At 36.2% G+C, this 24,174-nt stretch overlaps 2 protein-coding genes across 5 annotated transcripts; both read right to left on the reverse strand.

Moving 5' to 3' along the window:
• Positions 1-126: 126 nt before the first annotated feature.
• LOC110794213 (uncharacterized) lies at positions 127-5,416 on the reverse strand. 4 transcript variants are annotated; one of them, XM_021999173.2, is made up of 8 exons: positions 4,994-5,416; positions 3,837-3,967; positions 3,294-3,741; positions 2,472-3,205; positions 1,867-2,043; positions 1,385-1,452; positions 742-1,279; positions 127-661 (listed from the first exon to the last, which is right to left on the reverse strand). In XM_021999173.2, the coding sequence occupies exons 5-8, from the start codon at positions 2,000-2,002 to the stop codon at positions 327-329; spliced, it is 1,077 nt and encodes a 358-aa protein (XP_021854865.1). In that variant the 5' UTR covers positions 2,003-2,043; positions 2,472-3,205; positions 3,294-3,741; positions 3,837-3,967; positions 4,994-5,416; the 3' UTR covers positions 127-326. The 4 variants fall into 4 exon arrangements, with proteins under 4 accessions (XP_021854865.1, XP_021854854.1, XP_056686452.1 ...); XM_021999162.2 differs by having other exon boundaries at positions 2,472-3,741; XM_056830474.1 differs by having other exon boundaries at positions 2,472-3,967; positions 4,047-5,416.
• Positions 5,417-7,279: 1,863 nt separating this feature from the next.
• Positions 7,280-23,911, reverse strand: LOC110794228 (mannosyl-oligosaccharide glucosidase GCS1). Its single transcript, XM_021999186.2, has 22 exons — positions 23,489-23,911; positions 23,331-23,404; positions 22,292-22,543; positions 21,393-21,567; positions 20,682-20,768; positions 20,180-20,248; positions 19,950-20,046; positions 17,509-17,591; positions 16,624-16,731; positions 14,825-14,943; positions 14,596-14,703; positions 14,439-14,512; positions 12,608-12,733; positions 11,531-11,598; positions 10,349-10,498; positions 10,213-10,263; positions 10,006-10,062; positions 8,546-8,692; positions 8,163-8,254; positions 7,898-8,007; positions 7,715-7,778; positions 7,280-7,588 (listed from the first exon to the last, which is right to left on the reverse strand). The coding sequence occupies exons 1-22, from the start codon at positions 23,780-23,782 to the stop codon at positions 7,426-7,428; spliced, it is 2,568 nt and encodes an 855-aa protein (XP_021854878.1). The 5' UTR covers positions 23,783-23,911; the 3' UTR covers positions 7,280-7,425.
• Positions 23,912-24,174: the final 263 nt, after the last annotated feature.

Consider the following 24,174-nt stretch of genomic DNA (forward strand, 5'->3'; position numbering starts at 1 on the left):
GAAATTTCTTGTGCAACATAGATAATGATATTCACAGGGTTAATGAGAAAAGAATAACACAGACATACAGGCTAGTTCTGTGACATTCAGTCAGTATTATCTGTGTTTAAAGTCTGTGTGGTCTAATTTTAGGAAACAAGAAAAACTCCATTTTATTCAACAAATTGTACACATTGAATTTCATACTTGGAATTAGAAAGCATTCACATATGTATAGATTCTAATATGTCTTCCCAGACTGAAAAAACAAAAACAAAAACAAAGTATTTTATTTGCAAGTATTAGAGCTCAGTTCACAAGATTAAGTTCCTTGTTTGTAGATGTTGTCAGTTGCCATGTTGCGCGTTCTCAAACAAATGGAGGCAATTGATTACCCCTCTTACAGATTCCCATGGATTATAAGGCCAGATTAAAAACACCAATTGCCCAAATACATGAATTCCAAAGCAAGTCATACTCCCAGGCCAACATAAGTCGGGATTCATTTGTGCTATCTCTGGTTCTGGTTCATTCACATTCAGGTTCCTCTGCTTCCATATTTGAAATATATCTCGAGCTAAGTCATTCCAACTACCATATCCATTCGCAATTATTTCGCTGTTGAAGGTTTCGATATGCTCAATATTTGCATTATACCTATGTATAATAATTGGAATGTTCCCTGGACAATAAATAAAGGATTTACATTCTGTAAATTATCAACATTTACTAACCAAAAACATACATTAATTAATTACTTACCAGGTTGGTCAAGCTCAACTAGCCTGAGGTAATTGATTAGCTCTCTTACATCTCCCCATTCCTCAAGATTTAGCACATCGAAATCGACAGAATGCAGATCATCATTAGGTTGACGACGCCCAAAGACAGAAATACTCCCAGGCCAACAGAATAAAGGAAGTATCTCAGTGGGGACTGGATCGTCGTTCAACTCATGCCAAAGATGACAGATAGCTCCGGCAAATGCATTCCAACTACCATAATTATTTGCAATTATCTGCGTTTGAATGGTTTCGATATACTCATTATGAGCATTGTACCTATTTATCGTAATTGGCTCCCCACCATTGCCTTCATTACCAGCACCAGCACCGTTACCATTCCCATTCCCATTCCCTCCATGATTACCACCAATTCCATTCATAACAGGTCCCCCATTCCCATGATTGTGATGAATATTAGCACCCCTTCCATTACCTGCATCATTAGGATTCACATTGTGTACACCATTTTGATTGGGCAAATAACCATTTGGCTGTCTATCAGCTACTTTTCGACCCTGAAAGTTGAAACCCAATAACCATATCGAAAATCAATTGATAAACTACTCCAATTAAGATACTACTATATGGAAATATCAGACCGCGAATTTTAAGGAACTTACAGGAGAATCTATGATGAATCTTGAGGGACTACTTGAGGCTCCAGGAAATGAACCATCAGATATTGCACCTAACATAATCACACTTCCCCATTAATTTTTTCTTACTACTAATTTCATATTGAAATGCAGAAGATTAAGCATAGCACTCAGTATTTATATTTCCATTAGTCTTGCAAAAAGTTCAAAGAATATCTTACGTTATACAAATTCTTAAAGAAACCCAAGGACAAGCATGCAAACATTGAACTAATATTTACATAATCATATATTTTCGTTAAACTTGGAATGATATTATCTAATACTAATCACATCTTTTAAGGTTTTTAATTATCACATCAGTAAATTTGCAATTGTCTTTTAAAGAATATATATATCAGTATTGACCAAGTATCATACAAATTCATCAACTTGTAAAAATCATACAGAAACCCAAAAGGCATGCAACATACATTGAATTAAGCTAATTGAAATTGAAGACTTACAATTGTGAGATTGCTCATTCTGCCAAATCTTTCTGCTGATATTATGTGAAACAGAATTGATGATCCAAGAAACCAGAATTTGGTTGCACCTCTCAACAGCGTTGTTTGAAGCAGCAGCAGTAATTCGAGTTCCCATTAAAATGAACCCAAGTTCAGACGCATGGGTTGAATTGGTTGCTGAATGAAGAGAATCCATCAGAAATTTGGGTAGAAAAAACTGGGGTTCTTGAAATTAAGAAACTAGTATTCTGGGGAAATTGAAGATTTCAAGAGAGCTACTATTTACTACAGTAAGCTACTAGGAAGAAACTACTAGAAAGAGAGGACGGCAGGAAATTCTGTTTGGAAAGTTTGTTGAAATACTGTATTCCAGTTAGTTATACTTATAGTAGTTAGTTAGATGGATTTTTTTTTTTTTTCCTCATTTAACTGCCTTTACACACCTAATGAGAAAAAATATTATTATTATTATTATCATATATTAAAAAATTATTGGATATCATTATTATTGTGCTCGATCAAGCGTAAAAGCATTTTAAATAAGACTTAAAACGGTAAAATAAGACTTAAAACGGTAAAATAAGACTTCCCTACACTACTCTTACCTGGTTAAGTCTTGTAACGATTGATATCCTGCTTACACAGTCTCATTGCAATGGAAGAATTCATGATAGAGTATCCTTTTGGTAACAACTTGCGACCAATAAATCTCGACATTGATTTTGGTTGTCATCCTTTTGCAGTTGGAGCCTTGATAGATTATGAGGATACCTTGTAATGATGGGGATTTTCTTCTTCAGGTTATGGCAAAACTACCATACTTTTTGAAAGGAGGCTAAGATGTGAAAAATATATCACTAAGTAAACAACAGCACCAAGGATTGAGTTTCTGATGCCATACAAGGGGCACTACCAAATATCTGTTCTAATTGTCAAGTAATACAAGACTCAGAATGACTAAGCTCATTTTCTTGTCAACTGAATCATACCAGCCTGTCCAAACCCACCCATTTTACTATTTCTGCTCTGCTATAAGTTTTGAAGTTCAGTCGTAACATCCACCATTGTTGGTCGACTATCTTCTTCAATTCTTGTGTTGTACACTTTAGTGCAAGCTGTATTGAAATTCTTAATTGCTGTTGGAGATGCTCACTAGTCATCATTTTGTTTCCAATACAATCTGACTGATACACTTGTCTCTAATACCCTCTGTTACCCAGTTAACTAACAGAATTCTGGTTTGCGCTTCAACAGTTGGAGAGAATAGAGAAGGATTTCCGGTCAACACCAAAAGCATACACATCTGCACTCTATGCTACCCTGCCTTGTAGGCGATATTCTGGTGCAAGAAAAGAGAAGCAGCCTATTAGTTTATCAGGTAGCATATATTCCGATATTCTGGACAGTGGGCCTGAGAAAGGAAGAACCTTTAGCCTTGCCTTCCATTCTAGTGGTGGTCTGTTTTGACTCTTGACACCGAGTATGCGATCTGCAAGAGTTTCAGTTCCAACCCACTCATAAACCAGAACAGGAAGCTCCGTCTCAAGGCAGCATCCGAGGAGCTTCTGGACATTATTATGACTACCCATCTGCGTGGAAACGACAATTTCACGTATAATGCACTCTATGCCACAACCATAAGATTTGATACGATCCATGTGACCTAACCATTACAGATCTTCCCTCCCAAATACCTTTATACCACTTGGAGAATCCATCGACAAACACATAGCAGTCACAATCCAAAACCATGGCATTCAGTTCATCAACTGAAAAACAACGGATAGGGTTGGTTTTACCATGAAATAAAGAAATGCTTTCCTCTAGCAACAATCTCCCACTGTTGCCACCAAAACTTAAGCATTTACCCCTTTGCTGCATCAACCAACAACAACCAACAAGCACGGATTATTTGACTTGAAAAATGGAAGAAGAGAGACTTTGTATGGTATTGGATTGCCATTACATACCATTCCCTCCTCTTGTTTCACACTATTCTTTTCGTTCATCGCTGAGCTCAGAATTTTCTTTATTATGCTGTTAGACATGATTGATTATTTCATTAGTGTTCTTTTCTGGAACTTGCCTTTAGTTGAAGCACCTGCAATCACCAATTCATTGAATAAAACCTGAGACACGGTGTTTTATAGTACAATATTAAACATAAAATCAAGACATACTAGGATCATTATTGACTTTCTCTCTCCTCTACCATTTTGTTGAGGTGTACAGACAATGCTCCTCTGATGAATAATTCCCTTTGCAGCAAACATATCACTACATTCTGCTCTAATTATCTCTGTCCCATTGTCTGACCTTATGGACTTCACATTTCTTCCAAATTGATTTCCAACCAAATTTAGGAAATCAGAAAAGAATGTCCAAGTTGTCCTACTGTGATCATCTAAAACGGTCAAGAAATAAGAAGCTCCATTTGTAGCAGGAACTCTAAATGGCCCCTATAGATCTATATGGACTAAATCAAACAGTTGAACAGCTCTGCTATCACTTCTAGGAAAAGGCAATTTGTGAAATTTTGATTGTGAGGAAATATCACATCCAAAAACATCCATTCCAGTGCAATCACAGTCATCTATATGTTTCATTCTAGACAACGAGGCATGCCCTATTCTAGCATGAACAACATTCACATCAACATGTTTCTTAGCTACCACATTAGCAGATTTTTTCACCAAAACATGATCAACAATAACTATATTTGTTGACCTTGGATACTCATTTGTTTCAATATTTGCTTCAGTATTACCTGACATCTTCAAACAACACAAATGACCAACATTTTCTTAGAAGAGAGGCACCGGAAAATACACTCGTTATCACTGAAAGTAACCCGTAACTGATTATGAACAATGAACTTTCTAACTGATAGTAAGCTGTGCTTAAAATCCTCACTAAGCATGACATCTCTTAATTCTAAACCAGAATCCAGAACAATATTCCCAAGTTGTTTAACATACTTGTATGTTCCATCAGGTAAACAAACAGGTATAGGCTTTTTGAGAGTTTTTTACTGTTAAACAATGCAGAGCATTATATGTCATATGATCAGTAGCCCCTGAGTCTATAATCCAACTATCATTGTATATCAAATTGCAGAAAGAACTACCTCCATTGAAATTTGTAGGATCCGGATTCGCCCAAATATTCCCACCAGAATTTGCTGTAAACGCCATTTGAATGTTGTCAAAAATTCTCAAAACAGATCTTCAGAAATCCAAGTAATCTGAGCAACAACTTCGAAAATTGATATTTGAACCCAAAAAAAAAATTCAAAAACCCTCGAAATTGATCAAAGCATATTGATAGAGATATCGCAACCCACAAACGATTGAATATCAACAGAATTTTCCAGAAATTCGATTGAGTTTTCCAAAAAATAAAAATAAAATCCCAAGATATGAGTATGAGATTGTGTTTGAATGCAATAAGTCAGAGAAATTTGAGCGAATTGATCGATAAACACTGCTCCGATACCATGAGAACAATCAGAGAAGCAATTTCTATGAAAGAGCAATTTCTATGAGAGAAAGTCAATTTCTGTTTTATTTAGCTTTCATTTTTCTAGGATCTCCCACTGGTAGAGTTTCTAAACCTCAAGTGACTTGTTTCCACCAATATAAGTCATATGTGTTATTATTGGTATTCACATAATTTGTATTGGTATTCACATAATTTGTATTGGTACTAACATATTCTGTATTGGTACTCCAAATTCTGTATTGGTACTCACTTGTGTCCAATATGGACACGGATCTCCCACTAGTAGGGGTTTCTAAACCTCAAGTGACTTGTGTCCACCAATATAAGTCATATGTGTTATTATTGGTATTCACATAATATGGACACAAGTCACTTGTGACAAAGACTTCCTCCCCACTAGTGCATTACTGCATTTGATGTTTCTCGGATACATAATTCGATAGATGAATATAAATGGACCTATCATGATCATCACCTAATGGACTCAAATACATGGACTTAATAGGAATACATGGACTAGAACTTAATGCAATTGGGTAAGATATGCAAAGACAATGCACTTTAGTGAGACATAAGACTTATATGGACTCAAAAAATGCAATGGAGTTGGACTAAGGAAATGCAACTGGACTCTTACATGATGCAAGTGGCCTAAATACAAGTTAATTTCGACAAAATAAGCTCTATTAAATTGACTGAAACTCCTATATTTCGGACTGGATTTGGATTTGAGCCTTTTTTACAAAAAGATGAAAAATTGATTTGCAGTCGTTTTGACAAATAACAATTAGCAAATTACTTTAACAATCCTCAATTTTTTTGTAGAATTAACAATTAATTCAGCTGGTATAATCATTGCTCTTCATAAAAACACAAACAAAATCATAAAACCATAATTAAACTGAGAAAATTTGAAAAATAAAATAAAATAATATTGCCTGTTTATGAAGTAGGAGAAGCGTTAGATTCCTTTGTGAGTTATGGCAGGGATTCTCTACAATTTATACTGACGAGGAATTCTTTGAAAAGCAAAGAGATTATGGGCCGCAATTTTGCTTTTTTTTTTTTTTGGATAATGCCGCAATTTTGCTTGTGTATCCGGGTACACAAAACAACTGTGTTTTACTTATAATCTAGCTTCAGATTTATTTATTTATTTAAAAAAAACAAAATAATATGTTACGGTCCATTGTAAGGTATGGGATTTAAGTCCCACATCGGTCATATGGGTGGCTGATGTGGGGTTTATATAGGATCATGGGCTCTCCTCCCCTTGAGCTAGCTTTTGGGGATGGTTCTCCTGTGGTCCTGTATCAATGGTATCAGAGCCGACCACCGCTCCTAGCACCACATGTGACCGATGGAGGTGACGCCGGTGCTCGTCCGGGGCTAGGAACCTTCTCTCTTTGCCTAGCGCAAAGCCTGCCACATGAGGGCATGTGGCTGCGAAGAGGGGTGGTATGTTACGGTCCATTGTAAGGTATGGGACTTAAGTCCCACATCGGTCATATGGGTGGCTGATGTGGGGTTTATATAGGATCATGGGCTCTCCTCCCCTTGAACTAGCTTTTGGGGATGGTTCTCCTGTGGTCCTGTATCATAATATCAAATTCTGAATGAGAGAAAATCTATTTTTGATAGAAAGAGAAAAATCTTCATTACGAATAGTTGTTGACTTCGTAATTCTTATGAATTCACCATGGTGATTGTTTTGATGAACATAAATTTGACCTGGCCCAACAATGGGCCGAAAAGCCCGCTATTTTAGTTTGTCCAGACCCAGCCTGATATAATGGGCATAATTTTTAAGTCGTGGCCCGGCCCACCCGGCCCACAATTTGATCAGGTCTAATTTCACATGTTTCCCGGTGATCTATCACATGATCCTCAACTGCAGAGCATTTGAACATAATGATGGTGAAAGTTATGTATTGACAAACTATCTAATCAAACTATTACAACTATTTTTCAAAAATGGCTTTTTATTGTGTAGCTCGTTTGCATTTGAAAGAGACATTCCCATTCACTCCAAATTATACTGTTTTTACATAATAGCAATTAAGAATTTGATATTCCCCAATTACTGCTATAGCTTTCTGACATAATTAGCACGACGAGTGATGACCAACCAGTAAATTGTCGAACACCTTTACCCTTTCCTGTCTTCTGATCATACTGCTCCCAAATATAGCCAGTCTTGTAATAGTTCTGAATGATATTTCTGCAATGTTGAAGACAAATGATTATGATTATGATTATGATTATGATTACATACAACTGCAAATTTAGGTTATTAACCCAAAGTGAGCATGTTGGCATTATTATATGGTTAAAAAGTTGCTAGTACCTAATTAAATTGCTTCTCAACTCATCATAGATGGTTCTGGCTCTCAATTTATAGGGACCATCAACTGCGAGAAGTTAAAGCACGATTGTCAAACCCTAAAAACAATGCTTTATACAAGTACAAATTCAAGCAAGCAATTTAGGCTATCTGAAAAGTACAATTTCTATTTCTATTGATCAGTACCTTCAGAGTAGTGGTGAAGAGCAGAGAGGATCATGTAATTCATGTTTATCCAAACTGTTCCTCTCCAGTATGGCGCATCATGCTCTGTATTGTATTTCATGTATATGGAACTGGAGAAAATCAAATAAGTTGCAAAATCAGAATTTTTCTTGGTTCAAAGAAAATAACTCATAAATAGTATAAAGGAGAGGGAGCATAAATTAGACAGAAACAGATCAAAAGCAAGTCAACATGAGTTGAAAATTATATGCACAGAGAGTAGCACCTTGTTTTGGAAAGGGAGCGAATCCCATAATTGGTCCATAATACACTTCTATTTGAAATAAGATCAAGCTGTTTTCCTAAAATCCATGACTCCTGTAACATAATTGTCACTCTTGTCAATAGAATAAGAGATACTAACGTAGAAATGCAGTATGAGAAAGTAAATTATAACGGTGAATATCTCGAGCCATTAAATATTGAGGGTAACTAAGTGAGTTTCTGGAATCTTCAAATTATCACGTTCGGTATGAACTCTCATTCAACCATAAATATCATTTCAACGATGACCACTTGACCAGATGTTAATTTGTGTCACATTTTTGTCACAACAGATGAATAATTCCCATCTCAAAATGATATCAATCAAGGAAATCTGAAACTTACAGGAGGTATAAGTTTTCCCATTAACGGAAAGAGGCTGACATAGCCAAAATGAGGTACAAATTGAAGTTTTGGTTCCTCGAGGACTTCTCGGACCATCTCTTTACTGGCATGATTTCCATTCATCTTCATTTGTGAGCGTAAACGAACCTAGAAAAGAAACATATCACAGGCAGAGATCACTTGCTGTTAGAGAAGTTGCAGCTACAAGCCCATCAGAACCAAATGCAATAGATGTGACATGGTAATTGACGGATTTAGGGGGGGCTACTTGAGCTGTAGCTCTTTTTTATCTTTAAAATGCTTCAAGAAAGATAATGAAATGGTAAGGTTTAGTTGGTTGTTGAGTGCTGCTGAATGTTGAGCGGTAGGCTTGGTCACGAGTTCGATACTTGAAAGACTGTATTTAAAATTGTTTTTTGTGACAACTCAAACTTTTTCTTTTCCCACTGTTCTCCTTTCCCATATTCACTGCTTAGCTAAATGTTCTTACTGGTTTAAATCTTCTATTAGACATTCTATCACGACCCTGGCCTCCTTGCAACTCATGAGCACTCTCAGTATTTGTATTATCAAATTTTCCATGTCAACTACTCCGCATTTTATTAGATCTCTTGAATCCCAGTCACGGCCCTTTGAGTTCTCTGATTAAGGATAATTTTGGGAAGATTTCATGTCATTTAATTCTCACATAATGACATACAGATGTTCTGCCTTCTTCTCCATCCCGTTTTTAGCTTTTTACCCTCTCCCATGGTCACACGTGGGTTTAGTCCCCTTTTTGCTATTACATGTCCTGAATCTTACACAGCTATAGCCACAAACCTCCGTAAGAAAGGATCTCCAGGGAAGTTCCATTATTCTATTTACTGAGATTTTGGTTTCATGCAGCTACATTAAACACCTTTAAACTTGACTATTACTGTTGAGGTCCTTTAGGGCTCCATTTGGTATGACGAAAAAAAGTTTTCCACATTGATCAAACAACGCCCAATGCCTCGTTTTTTCTAGTAGCAGATATTGAAAACCTAGTCCTGCACTGACTTGCCAAAGCATATAAAACTTAGGACTACTATCCTCGAATCATGGAGGAATGGCTTTAAGAAAGTCATCAAAATAGCTACGGGTCTTAGTTGATCAAATACATACATTCAAATTTGCAGAGTGACACAATGGTTAGCAAGTTTAGGTCATCTACGAATGAACATCTTAACAGATCACAAGCTATTGGAGTTTGTTCTGGCATCTCCTAGTCTCTTGTAAATCAACAACACTGACGGAGAACAAAAGATGCTCCCCATCTCTCACAAGGCCACAACCAAACAAAAGAGAGTTTTTCATTACAAAAAAGTGAAAAACTTGAAGGGAATACAGAAAAATATCGTGTAGGGTTGAAATACAATAAGATAAGTTGCAAGCTGCCAAACAAACAGCTTAAAGGACAATTGAAATAGAAGGCGTACCTTTTCAGTGTGGTTACCAAAATCAAAATATGCCCCAACAGCCTCATCAAAATGCATCTGGACAGAACACGTGTAGAAAATTTAAGATGCATACAGAATAACAAAGAAATGTAATGCTAAATATTCATGGACCCACAAGAAATGACAACAGATGAATTGCTACGTTAAAATAAATAATTTCAGAATAAACTCTCAAAATTCACAAACCTTGTTGAGTATTTCAAAATTTGACAGCTGTTTGACAGTGTAGCCATACTCCTGCGATAATCCATTCATAACATCACAAGGCTTACTAATATAACAGACATATTCAATACTTCAAAAAAAATTCACCTCGTTGTACCTTCCCTAATTCATTATCAATATCAGTAACTTTGACAATGGTCTGTAAGCAATCTGCTGCCAGAAGCATCCAGCATCTGAGATCCACGTGGCGTTCGTCGCCGTTAGGATGAGAAGCACGTGGGTAGTCATCCAATCCGGATGACAGTGTCTGGAAAGTTCCCAAAAGTAATTGCATTACAACACCAAATATTCACAAACAAACTTAAAGAAAACATCAAATCTGCAAGCAGGTTTCCATCCTGCCTATGCCTATTTCATCTGTGTAAGCAGGTTGGAATTCAAATACACGAGCAAAGAAGCAACACATGAGTACTACAGAAAGCATAATATGGTCTTGTCTAACCACCGGAAATGAACACCCAACTAAAGACAGACCGTTACCCAAAATATTATTCAAACAAATACAAAATGGTATACTTGATATAAAGTAAAAAGTCATAGGTATTCACACTACAAAGGGGAAAAATATATAACATACATGATGCAACCATGATCCTATTACAAAGATTTGTTATGCTTCATGCAAATGGTAACCAATAAAAAGAGGAAGAATTCACAGGCACTGTAAAAATGAAAGACTAAAGTTAATACTAATAATTTATCCCTATCAGAACCTCAGCCAGTAGAACAGGCCCCAAAAAGGTGCAATTAGCTAAGTACTTAACCTCAGCCAGTAGAACAGATTCAAAAAAGCACTTCAATGGGCATGCAACAAAAAGAATTGATAGTAAACCCAGAGTCTAGGGAGATTAACATGTAGTCATGTACACACGCTTAACTCTACTACTCCCGTTTCTTTGGGTTGGTTACGGATACTATTTGCACTATTGCACGTATAGTATGGAAAGTGGAGACAGGATAGCAAGTGGTCATGTGTGAGAAAAAAATATGAGATGTAGTATACAAGTGGAGTTTATGTAATAAAAAATAGGAAAGAGATGTTGCAAACTTGCAAATGAGGTTGCGTAAGAAAAAGTAGGAAAGTGAGTGTCGCATGTGGGGCAAGGACGGGTAACATAGTAAAAATATTTACCAAAAATGGATGAGAGAGGAAGTATAACCAACTCAAAGGAGCGGAGGTAGTAGTTAAAAACCCCAAAAGAAGCAGCTTAAGTAAAAGTGTAATATCTGACTTCAGGATATTAGGCAAATTGTGCGGAAAAAAGACTACATGTCATACTTTTGGATTCAATTCACGGTTAGTAACATTGTTTCTACCATGCCAAAAGTAGCTATCTGGGTCTTTTCCTGCAAATGAAGACAACAATAATGATCAAATATGTTACAGTACACAGAAGTGCTTATGTTAGATTACATGTGAATGTATAAAAGACATGCTGCCAACAGTGAACATCCATAAGAACGGGACCAAAAAACTAAGTACGCGAAAGAATGCAGAAGGAACTTCAAGTTGATTCATCAAAGCTTAACCCACAATAAGACGTTAAATCATGTCGTGCATCTGTGGTGAAGTTTATTTTTTAATACTCCATCTTGGAAGTTCTCAAGTGATTCTCTATGAGGAGTCTTTTCAAATGTTCCTGTCTTACACTAACTTACATGATATATTTTCCTAATGTTTAATTAATTGATTAATGTATATTTTAAAAACATGTTCCTAAATGATACCATTCTTTAGTGAATCTGCACTATGCAGATCCGATACTCGCGTTGAGGATGAATTACTTCCAAAAAACTACTATCAATTACCAGCTACTAACAGAATCAAATTTAAAATTTCAGCCCCAGTCAACCAGTATAAAGTGTTGTAGATTACTAGAATATGAAAGATAACATACAAGCATCTAGTAGATTCATAAGATTCCACCCGGATACTTAGAAGACAAACATCTTTGATGACTCCTAAAGTCCTAAGACAATGAAATGCAAACCCACATACAAAATTACCCCTTTGTAAATGCGAAGTACTCCGTAACAATTAGCATATTTCAGTGAAGATAACTAGCATGAACCATTTGATCATCGACTTTCTGATCACTTTGAGAGCTTTCGCTTATACACACCATACATACATCTGACCTAATACGCAATAAGAAAGAATGTAACGCATAGTCGCATACACACATGAATAATCATTGTCATCTAGTTTTCTTTTTCTAAAGAAGAAACATCCAAGTATAAGTTGCCAACCAGTAGGAAGAATCACTACTACAGAAAAAGAAAAGAATAACCCCCCCCCCCCCCCCCTCAAAAAAAGACAAAAAAAACAGGGGGTAAAAGAAAAGAAAAAGTGTACCTGATTGTGAAGTATTGAACCATTTAAACCATGCATCAAGACGAATATATGCATGCTCCAAGAAGGAAGAGATCTCACTGCTTTCAGCTGCACTGAATTTACCCATCTTAATGCCAAATACCAGATCTGCAAAAACAATATATAGATTCAGAAAGTGGTGGGCACGACAACGTTACATAATATCTACAACCCCCCCCCCCCCCCCCCCCCCCCAACCCCCGATTTGTGTGTATAGATTCGATGGAACACTTTGGGCTAATTTGACATAATTAGATAGGGAATTGTGTTCCGGGTATTAATGTGCACCACGTATTCAGTAACACTGGCATGAACAGGACACTTAAGTCAAATACTTTGATGAATGGCTGCAATCCGTGAAGTATTATCACGTTCTTTGACCTTCTTAATCACATATAAAATCTCTTTTAGAATATGAAAGACAATTAACACACTTAATCTATGACATCAGATGGAAGAATACATAGCCCAGAAACCAATACTCCAAAAACCTCAGCCGACGGACTCGACTCTAGTAAAACACAACTAGTGAACTCCAACAACCTGGTTTGTACAGTCTTAAATTCATCCTGATAATAGCAGCTCTAAACTTACACTTTGTTTGGTTAGAATTTGCAGAGTGAAAGGGAGGTGACTCGGTGAGTGGAAGGAAAGAGTGAGCTTCCATTTTCCTTCCAAATCTTTCCAACAAAGAAGGAATTTGATTTATTAAAAGGGGAAGGAAAATGGATCCTCCAATTATCTTCCCTTCCCCTGTGTCTTATCCAAATAAGGGGAGATGTATCTTTCACTTTGTCTCCAAACTTTTCCATCCAACCATAGTACGTTGGATTAGTTTTTCTTCAGAAGGAATGGAGTGAATTTGAAAATTGCAGAAACACACTTGCAAGAGGAAAACTTTAGCAGGATGTAATGGATCAGACCAAACATCCCAGGCCTCACATCCACTTTACCTATGCTAGACACAAGGGAAAGGGAAAGATGGGGAATACCCTTCAAATTAGCTGAGAATCTGGTATATGTTGCCTTGAGCAGGAAGCAGAGGGTATGAAAGGAATTTAGCAAGTTAGTTACAGAGAGATGATAAAAAAGCATTTAAAAAGTGTCTTGTTTAAGGAGTAACCCAGTCACTTGAAGATCTGGGAGTAGTAATGGTGATTTTCTTGCAGCAACATTACAACCTACTATCAGATACTTTATTTTCTCTTCTTCTAATTTGCATTTCTCTTCTTTTACGACACAGGTATTCGTATTACACAAGCTTGGAAGGCACTCCAGTAAAAGAGCATCAGCCAACGAGATAAAAGGATCACAAATACTCCCAAGATTCAGTAAGCTTATTGCTGGCAATGCGTAACTCATACGCCTCATGACTAACTAAAGCATCATGACCACCTTGATTTATCCAAAGTTAGATTTGTACAAACTATACCAAAAATCTTTTAGTTCTGTACTTGTGAGCTGTGGAATTAGACTATTACTGTACTCAGGACTGTGACTACTGTCTTTACCATCTGTAACATAAACTTCAGTTTATTAGTTATATTGTCACTGTAGCATTACTAGCATCTTTATAGCATACAAATCTTCAATTTTCATAGTAGCAGCAATACCTAGTACTTCATAACTCAGAAAACAACAACTACAATGTCAAAGCCTTAATCCCAAAAGGATGGGGTCAGCTACATGAACTAAAGATTTGACCTCCAGATTAACTCAGCAAATCGAGTCACTACTCACTACATTAACTGTCAGTGGCAGGCAGAAACCCACAGTAGTTAAAAATACAAGCTGAGTCAAAAGAGAAAAGTACCATGTAAAACCAGAAACAATGTAGGGGGATTGCCATTTGTTGGGTGTTGGGGAACCCATTCCTCGGGGACTTTGCTGCAGAAAAAACCGCCTAGGTGAATTATAAAATTCAAATGAAAACAATAAAGACAGTAGCTAAACAAAAATGTTTCAGTCACCTTAAAGCTTCAGCGCCCAAAATCTGTTCTCGGGGAATCCAACCATCAATATTCAATAGATCTAACCAGTGGCCAATGATGTCCAAGCTAATACGGACATCCCAACGCCTATTGATACATAGATCAAAATGACAAATGCAGTACTACCGTCACATAATTCGCAGCTGAGGACAAAATTAGAGAAGATCTTGAACTTGGGTAGAGTAACAAAAGGAATCATGGGTATTACCAGATCAGCAACTGATGAAAACCTTCATCCCACAAAAATCCCCGCGGGAAGACTCCACGACTAGGAACAGCTGTGTAAAGTTCTGCTGGAAAGTATAATAGATAATCATCACCCTTTATCTGCAGGAACAAAGGGAAATTACATGACTTGTCAGAAAACATTGGTGTCACCCAACTACCCAAGATGAGGTGACTGACACTGATAGCACTTTTGCCAGCCAGCACTGAATGAAAAGCATGCAGCAACCACAGATTTGAGACAGAGGAGACCGACCATAATGATAAGCATATTCAACTGTAAGAAATACACAAAGTTTAAAAGAAGGTAGCTAAAATATATTGAGAACTTAAATATGTCATGTGAAACACTTTAGTCAAATGAAAATGGAAGGGAATCAATACGGACTCCTAAAGTTGAAGGTGGTGAGACACTTATATATTTTCTTCTTTGTGATACACAGACTTACGTATGATTACAGCTTAATAAAAAAAATACTAGATATGTTTAAACTAGCTTATTAAAGCTAAAGTTGCTGGATATGTTATTGACCTGAAATCTCGCTAGATCCTTGTAATGTAAATAGGTTATGCTTGTTTGATAACAAAGGCCTTAATATGGTTCCTTGTTGACTTCTCTGCTGAATCATGATTCCAACAGACTTCAATGTCGTGGATGAGTTGATAAGGAGATTTTACTCCCACATATATCTTTTAGAAACAATCTTTTTTTAATAACCTTTGACTGCTTGGAAAAGGTTGCTAGCATATAAACCTCCACAGCCTCAGAACTGTTGCCACTCTGTCTCATAATACAAGGAAACCAAATACTTTTGTCGTTGAATTTATTGTAAGAGAATTGCTTCACTGTGGTACTGGTCGAAGAGTCCTATACTGCTATACATGCCTCTGTTGCCAAGATAATTTAGTCTTTTATTCATGAGAAAATGTTGCTTGCAGCTGACAATTAGCTTTTTACTATATCTGATCTCTACAATTTCTATTTCCGCTGTCATGATCACTTATTCCGTTGATATTATGAACTCGCTCAAAGAAGATTTACAGTTTCTGGTTATTTCACGTTTACAGAAAGATAACACTAATATCAAGGTGAAACCTGTTGCGTTTATAATGCGTAGTTAGTGGTTGAACTGAGATACTGCATGCCTCAGTAACGCATTTCATCTGTCAAGGAGGAAATGGGATTTGGAGAGCATTCTTTACAGTTGATCTGTTGTGTCTTTCTAAAGTTCTGGTATACTGTATACCTAGCTAAGTACCAACCACGTAATTACGTAAATAAGCCTCCACCCCACCAAAAATGATCCACCATGTCATTTGTGACTCCCAATATCGTGAGTTGTATATTTCAGGTAAACATTTTTGGTAGGCCAGCAGAAGTATCATTTTATCTTCTTAACCCAAAAGACATGAACAGGTAAATATAAGAAATAAGCACAGCCACATAAAATAATCCAACAGAGAAATGTTTCCCCTACATGCACACAGGTTCTTTATTCTCGCTAAGTACATGGAAACTTACAAAGCTTAACAATGCTTCTAGGTGTTCTAAGAAGAGTCGAAGTATATCCTTACATTTGTATTTTCCTAAACCTGACCATTTATACATAAGTGGAATTAAAACTACAAATACACTGTCCCAACTGGTGACACATTTTAGTATACCAACCCCAACTGCCACTTAACATGATCTCTATACCAAGACATTGACTTTGCATAATCTGGAACATTTAAAGAACAAATTAATCATAAGCAGAGGTACAGTGTTGACAGATAACTTACATCAGCTTTCTGAGGCACGGAAATTTTTGATTGGCCATAGAAGTAGCCAATGCCACCGATCAAATTGGCAATTGTGGCTTCACCAACAGTAGTAGCTTCTGAATCTACCTGAAAATAGAAAAGGCTTCAGAATTTATCACGATACTAACAAGAGAAGGCAAAACAAAGAAACGTATAATTGCATATCACCACTTTTTGGACTCTTTCTGCTTATTCATAGAGCTTCAAAAAATTATCATTTAATAATTTTCATCAAGTTCGGTCTTTCAAAACAAGTAGTTACTGTCGCTACGTATCAAGTCTTCTTCCAATGTTATCTAGACCAAGAAATATTCTAGTGCTCCTAGATACTTTGTTATAAACCCCTGATGACCGTGTTTGGAGACAAGATTATTCCCATTAACATGATAGATAGGCTTATAGCTTTCTTCTCAACATCCCTAATTCTGTTATCTATTATAAAAACAATCTGGTTTTATATTCCTGTGTATCGTAACCAGAAATACTGTATCAGATCTGCACAAACTCTGAAGACAACATGAGTGGACATCCCTAGATTAATTAACAAAGGGGGCAACACTAAATTGAACAGCTTCTGTCCCAATTGTCCACCATCGAGCTGTATACAAGGCTCCATCAAGATCAAAGCTCATTTCTTCAGGTTTATAATTTTAGAAACGGATATGTGTATCTCTTTATAAACCTATAAGGATAGCTGTGGCTAACAAGAGAAATATAATGAAAAACATAATTTTAGCATGATAAGCTTGAAATCCCTTTATACGCAAAAGCCATTAGTTCCAGGAACATTGCAGACAAGTATAATTGGAAAAACTTCATATACAATAATGTGAACAAGTGGAAGCAGAAATTTCTGAATTGAACCTTGTCAGTCAAATTGAAGCATCTTTGAAATCTATCTTCAAATTCATTCTTCTTCCTCACTAGTTCCTTACTCAAGTTTTCTCCTGCATATTTATATCCTATATGCTCAGTGCTTGAACAAAATATACAAGGAACTTGGTAAGAAAAATATTATAAGTAGAGTAAAAACATCTCACAGTTGTTAATCCAACATTCATCCAATTTCCTAAATCCTCATTCATTTGCAAACACATCAAGTTGCTACAATTTAAGTTGCTATATTTGAACGTTTTAAAGTCATGAAATATAGACAATGATTTTCCACAAAACCATCTCTTGCAAAACGGCAATACCCAGCAGTATATGAATTATAACGTTAAAAGAAACAATTGCACCTTGTATTACAAACATCTACTTTAGCTCTTAAAAGTACATCTTAGTTGATTATCTTACAAAACACATGTTGTTGAATCGGTCATTCGGAGCCTTTAAGTGACCAACTAGTGGGGTTTTAAGGTTCAGAACTGCCTTATATGATCGGATTCGTTCCCAAAATCTTGGGAGTTTCCGAGACCGGGTCACGTAATTTCCAAATTTGGTAAAAAACAATGTAGTTAGCCTTCAATTTTTGGATATTTTGGCATTTTTCGGACCCCGGAAGTTTAGTGACCCGGATACTTCCCATATACCCAATGAGGCCCCGGGAGACGTATTGGGTGGTCAGAACCATCTATCTTGTCTCTTAAATGTACATTTTAGCCGATGTTCATACAAACCTCATGTTGTTGAGTCAAAGTCATTCCGAGCTTTTATTGACCACCTAGTATGTTTTTAAGGTTCCTAACAGACTTATACGACCACTTGATACATTTCCCTTGGGAGTTTCTGAAACCTGGTCCAGTAATCTCCTAATTAGGTAAAAAACAATGTATAGTTTCGACATTTTGGACTTTTTCGAACCCTAAAAAGTGGGCTGGATAGTTCCCATGCACCCCATGGGACCCTCGGAGGCGTATTGAGTTGTTAGAACCATCTATTGCGGCTCTTAAATGTACACTTTATCGATTTACTTATAAAACCAATGTTGTTGAATCAAGGTCATTTTGAGTCTTCAAGTGACCAATTACCGGGCTTTTAAGGTTTGAAGATGTCTTATATGAATGTTGGATACATAAGCCAAATTTTGAGAGGTTCGGGTACCGAGTCCCAAAAATCGCCAAATTTGGTCAAACACAGTGTATACTCCATGGCTTTTGGATATTTTGGACTTTTTCGGACCCCCAAAACATTACTGGTCCGGATGTTTTGCATATACCTTTGGGACCTCGTGAGGTTTATTGGGTGGTTAGAACATGGGACCTAAGTCTGAAATTAATAAATTAATACTCTCTTCATCCCAATTTCCTCAACACACTTTGACCATCCCAGGTTTTTAGGCAAAATAATTAGGCAAAATAACTGACTTCTTGTGTGATAATTAGTAGCGGGGTATTATTTTATTATAGTTAATGGGTTCTGAGGCAGTTTCTTTTTGAGAGAAATAATATAAAAATTGTGGGTCCATGCCATTTAAGGAAAGAAATAAAAGTGTGTCGAGTAATTTGGGACAAAGGAATGCGGAAAGCGTGTAAAGTAAATCCTGACGGAGGGAGTATAACATTCACACATTTCGATATAATAGAAACGATTTTATATTCGTTTGCAAATTTCACCGTATATTTTATCAATATTCATTGGTATAAAAGACAGTGAAAACACAACTAATTAAAAGCATCTATTAACATAAACTCAACAAGAATCTTTTGTTTCAAAATACTACCACTGTAACACAAAGGTATTCCTAGTTAATGTTACCGCACGGGCCAAGGAATATTAATAAACAAGTGTCAGTAGGTCTTTCTTTTTACTTTTCGTGTAGGAAAGAGAAAATGGTTTAAAGAGATGGGTATTATTAAATAAATTAAGCGGTCCCATCGGGTGGGGTAAGAGAGGGTATATTAGAGATTTTTGCATTTTCTTTGCCCCATAAAAGGAATGAAGTGAAAGTAGAAGTGTTCCAGTCCTTTATAGATATTGTTTAGAAACTAATTTTAACAAAATATAAGTGATTTTCTACCATTCCCAGATTTCGAATATAATATTGCTAGCTCAACATAAAACTATAACAAGTGTTCCTTTCTGCAGTCCTTAAATGCATTAATTCTTATTTCTAAAAAAAACATCCAAAGTGACATTATGCTTCCGTGGTTTAGTATTTTCTTTTTTACTCTTTGATTTAATACAAAGCAATCCGACAAGCATAATTTCTTCCATGATACTATATTAAATTATTAACAGATATCACAACTCACAAATTCACAATATACTTTAGATAGAAATATATATGACCAGTAGCATTTTGACACATTGACAATTAGCATGTATGAGAAGCAAGAAGTTTATATATTACAACAAGAGGCTACCTGTAAGGCTACTAATGCGTTCTTCTATCAATGAACTCTTCATGTCAGTTCCTGACACAAAAGCAAAGTCTGCTTGGAAAGGAACCATCGCAGAAATCTGCAAATAAAATATACAAAAAAAAAAATCAAAACAGGCCAAGTTTCATGACAGAACCATTCTTCAGTAAATGATCAACATGTAGCTTTCCGCAGCATATTACGGAGTACATCAATAGATCCCAGGAAATTACCTGAAATACGAGAATATTAGGAGAGTGGCCGGGATTGTCTGGAAGCTCCAGACGGCTTAAACTCCTGATCTACAAGATAAAGACAAATGCAATAGTCATTTATCATAGTATAAGCAAGAGAGAACAATGACAGATCTTTGATTCTTCAAAAAATGACTGTTTCCTTCGGTCATCTGAGGGGCAGAAAGGATGACACTAAAGCAGTACCATCTAAGGGCTAAGGCCCAAGACAAGTCGATTCTCATAGTGGTCAGTAGGTGCTTAAAGTTGGCAAACTGCTAAAATAGGGTTCAAAGATCTATGTGCTAGATACTATCCGTTGGCAACAGAAGCAGAAAACTAATTTCCAAACAAATTATGTCATGGCTTAAGGCAGCATCTCACTAAATTAAGATCACATACAATATTCATATTATAGAAAAACATGAAATTCACTACAACACTACAAATAAGTAAATCTCATCACATTGACAATTTCGAAAAGAAGAAGCCTATCACATACCTGATGTGCAAGAGTAACTTGGACTAGATCAGACAAGTTGTGGATGTGTGGTGTCTTAAAACCAGCATAATGAATTTCCAAATTGTCCTGACATAAAGAAAAAAAGATGAGCGCTACTACAGAAACAGCTGCTTCAGTAGAGCATAAAACATCATTCAGAAAGCAACAGATTAAGAAAAATATCAGTAAATGTCTAAATAACCAGATAGTTTTCATAAGCATAGATCAACATTTTCAAGCAGAAAAGACCATTAACTTCCATATTCAAAGCTATTGCAAAAAAGCAGGATGTAAGGGTAATGAAACAACACAAGAATGTTGCTCCTCGTAATTAACAGCTGACAGGCTCAAGCTTGGAGATATCCTAACAACTGCCATATCTAGGACAGGGTTGGGAAATCCTTTGAAAAAAACCATTTGGAATGCTTGAAGAAGAATTTCAGGGCCGAAAAAGGTCCTGGTCCTGCTATTAGCTACAGATTAAAATTCAAGCTCCATGTAGTACCAGAAGATTGGACATGTGAAGCAAGGAACAAGTAAACTAATACAGCATGGGAACTATCACATGGGCGAAATAAAATCACACCAGGCTAAACCAAACAGAAAATAAAACATTACTCCGTATTAAATCAGCCTTATCAAAAAAGTTGGGGAACGAAAAAAGTGAAATAAAAGAAGTTCAAAAGTTAGTCTTTCCCATTAATAACATACAGCTGATTCCAAATGCAACTGCCAACCTCCAACGTCCTTTTGCGATCCTGATGCAAGTAATGAGCTTTCACGAATGTCCAACACATCTCTATTCAAGCTGATGGTATGTCCACCTTCATCAGCCATATAGAAGAAAAAATGACCAGTTCCCCAACTGTCCTCATTTGAGTCTGACCTGTAACCCAAAAACGAATGTAAATATGCAAGTCACCAATTTGATCTGGAGAAAGCCATATTCTGAAGCCATGCACAGTACGTACTCATGCAAAAGAAAAAGACAAATAAATATATGATTGGAAAAACACGCTTGCAAATAACAAAAATATTGAAACTGTAAACCTAAAAAAAGCCTATAAAGAATAAAGCTAAGCTTGACAAATATAAAGGGACCCAAACAATAACTATCTCAGGAAGTTTAGACAGTAAACTATTCCAAGCTAAAGGATGAAAACACTGAGTGTCTTTCTCGTAGACTTTTCCTAATCTCAAATGAAACGTTATGCAATATCATCATTCATCTCATCTCTTAGTGAATGGGTATGTAGCCAAAAAAATCCATGAGCTAAAGATTTTGCGGTAACATCTTTTTAATATATCACTAAGAAAAATAAGTGGCAGCTTTTCTGTTTTTGAAGCTTTTCTTAAACATCAGTTACAAATCAGATCAAGGTCTGTGAAATTGAAACAAAAACAACGGGTGTCAGATTTTTTCCTGTTTACTCACAATTATTTAATATATTGGCGTCATGTTGAGTAGATAAACAGCTATCTAAATGCACCTCTAATTGATTATCTATTGCAACTCAATTTTGCAAGTCACTTCAACAGGCTGCAAAGCAAAACAAAATCAGCATATTACTTGAACATTTAGCCATAACCATATAAAGAATAACATTTACTTCTGGCTCTGTAAACCAATGCGAACAGCCCAATCCCCTCCATAACCACTGCCTTTTCCCCTCAACTTTAAGAAACTGGTCTCCAAGGTCAGGCCTTGGTCAACTATCAGCTGCCTTCCATAATCTCGCCCATTGTGATGAGTCCAACCATATGTTCTAAGGTCATCAGAATCTTGGCAGACATGCCGCATGACATATTGTCCATCCTTCACACCAATCCACATTATTCCTGCAATCAGTGACTGCGGAGTCCTGCCAGTTATAACCAGATATAATCATTCACAATTTCACAAACAAAATCATACGGAGTAATTTAGATTCATTAAATATAGTTTTCATTTCAAATAAGATAAGAATTTCACTAATACTCTGCATATAGAAAGAGCTTTCCTACAAAAAGGATAAGTAGTCCTCCATCTAAGTAATTAATTGTGTTTACAAAAAGGCCAGTCACGCTGCAAAGTAGCATATCCGTATAAGCTAGGCTAAAAACTTAAGGTTATACGGAGTACGTCCTTATGAACAAAGAGTTTAAAATAACTGAATTGCTCATCAACCAGCATTTTATCATTTTTCCTATAGTTATTCAACTGAGTCAAGTATGTCACACACACACATAACATTGATGTCATTATCATAAGGAGAATGCTCTACTCTATTATGTTAAAGTGCCAATTCAATGAATGATCTACAATTCTTTCATGGAACCACTACACTACACTTGTAGGTAATCTACGAATGACGCGTTCTCATTTAGCGCGCTACACTACACTTCAATTTCAAAATATAAGGCAATTTAACCATTTGTATACCTTAGTTAAAACAGCAGTGGTAATGTAAATTGACCTAGTACTTCATATTATAAGGTCAAATTCGATATCAATATGCTATAATCCTTACATTCTGGACAAGAATATAATAAGGCTAACAAAGTAACAAGTTTAACATCGGCTCTGTATGACACTTAACGGATAGCTGATAGCTGAAAGCTGATATACGAGTATATGAAAGTGAAACGGTGATTAGAAAACAAACTGACCTTGCACGAATTCCAAGATAAACATGAGGCCGGTAAGTTCCCCAATACAGACTTTCCTTATGGTCGCCTTGAAACTACAATCATCAAATGTCAAACCTCAAACAAAATCACAAAATTTGAAAATTAAAATTAAAAAAATCAATCAAATTCAAACTAACCTGAGGAAGATCCATGAGTTTGGGAGCAGGAAATGGAGTGATAACCCTAGGTTTCCGAGTTCCATAATTAATGGATTTCATGCCAAAAGTATAAGCAAAATACGTCGAAAATGCGAAGACGGAAATGGCGAATCCCAGCAATAATTTGAATTTGGAAGAACTGCGATTCTTGTTCTTCTCTCTCTTAAGATTGAGCTTTGATTTCTTGTCGGTGTTGATCGGACGATGATCTTCGTCACCGTCAATTGAAGGTTTAGGTCGATTTCGCGCATTTTTTCTGCTATTTCCGTTCATGTTTCTCCCCGGAAAATTCTACGGGGATTAATTTAATTTTGAGACTTGAAGTTCTATTGTTTTTTCAGTTTATTTGGAGATTTTCTACTCCATTAGTGAAGCGCAAAGGTTGAAGAAGCCTTTCCAATCTCATTGATTTTCCAATCAAATGGCATTTTCGTAAATAATTGATGATTTTATTACGAAAATGTCATGCCATTAAATGTGGGTTAAAGTACAGTGACATGTCATCAAATGTAGACCACATGTACGGTCGTTATTGTATTTTCATAACACATCAACAACTATATAATATACAGTCAACAGCTCATAATATACAATAAGCTTCTACTAATAAACAATCTACAACTATAAATATACAATCAATCACTTACCAATAAACAATATTGCAT

Source organism: Spinacia oleracea, chromosome 1 (genome assembly GCF_020520425.1).
Source record: "Spinacia oleracea cultivar Varoflay chromosome 1, BTI_SOV_V1, whole genome shotgun sequence".
NCBI lineage: Eukaryota > Viridiplantae > Streptophyta > Magnoliopsida > Caryophyllales > Amaranthaceae > Spinacia > Spinacia oleracea.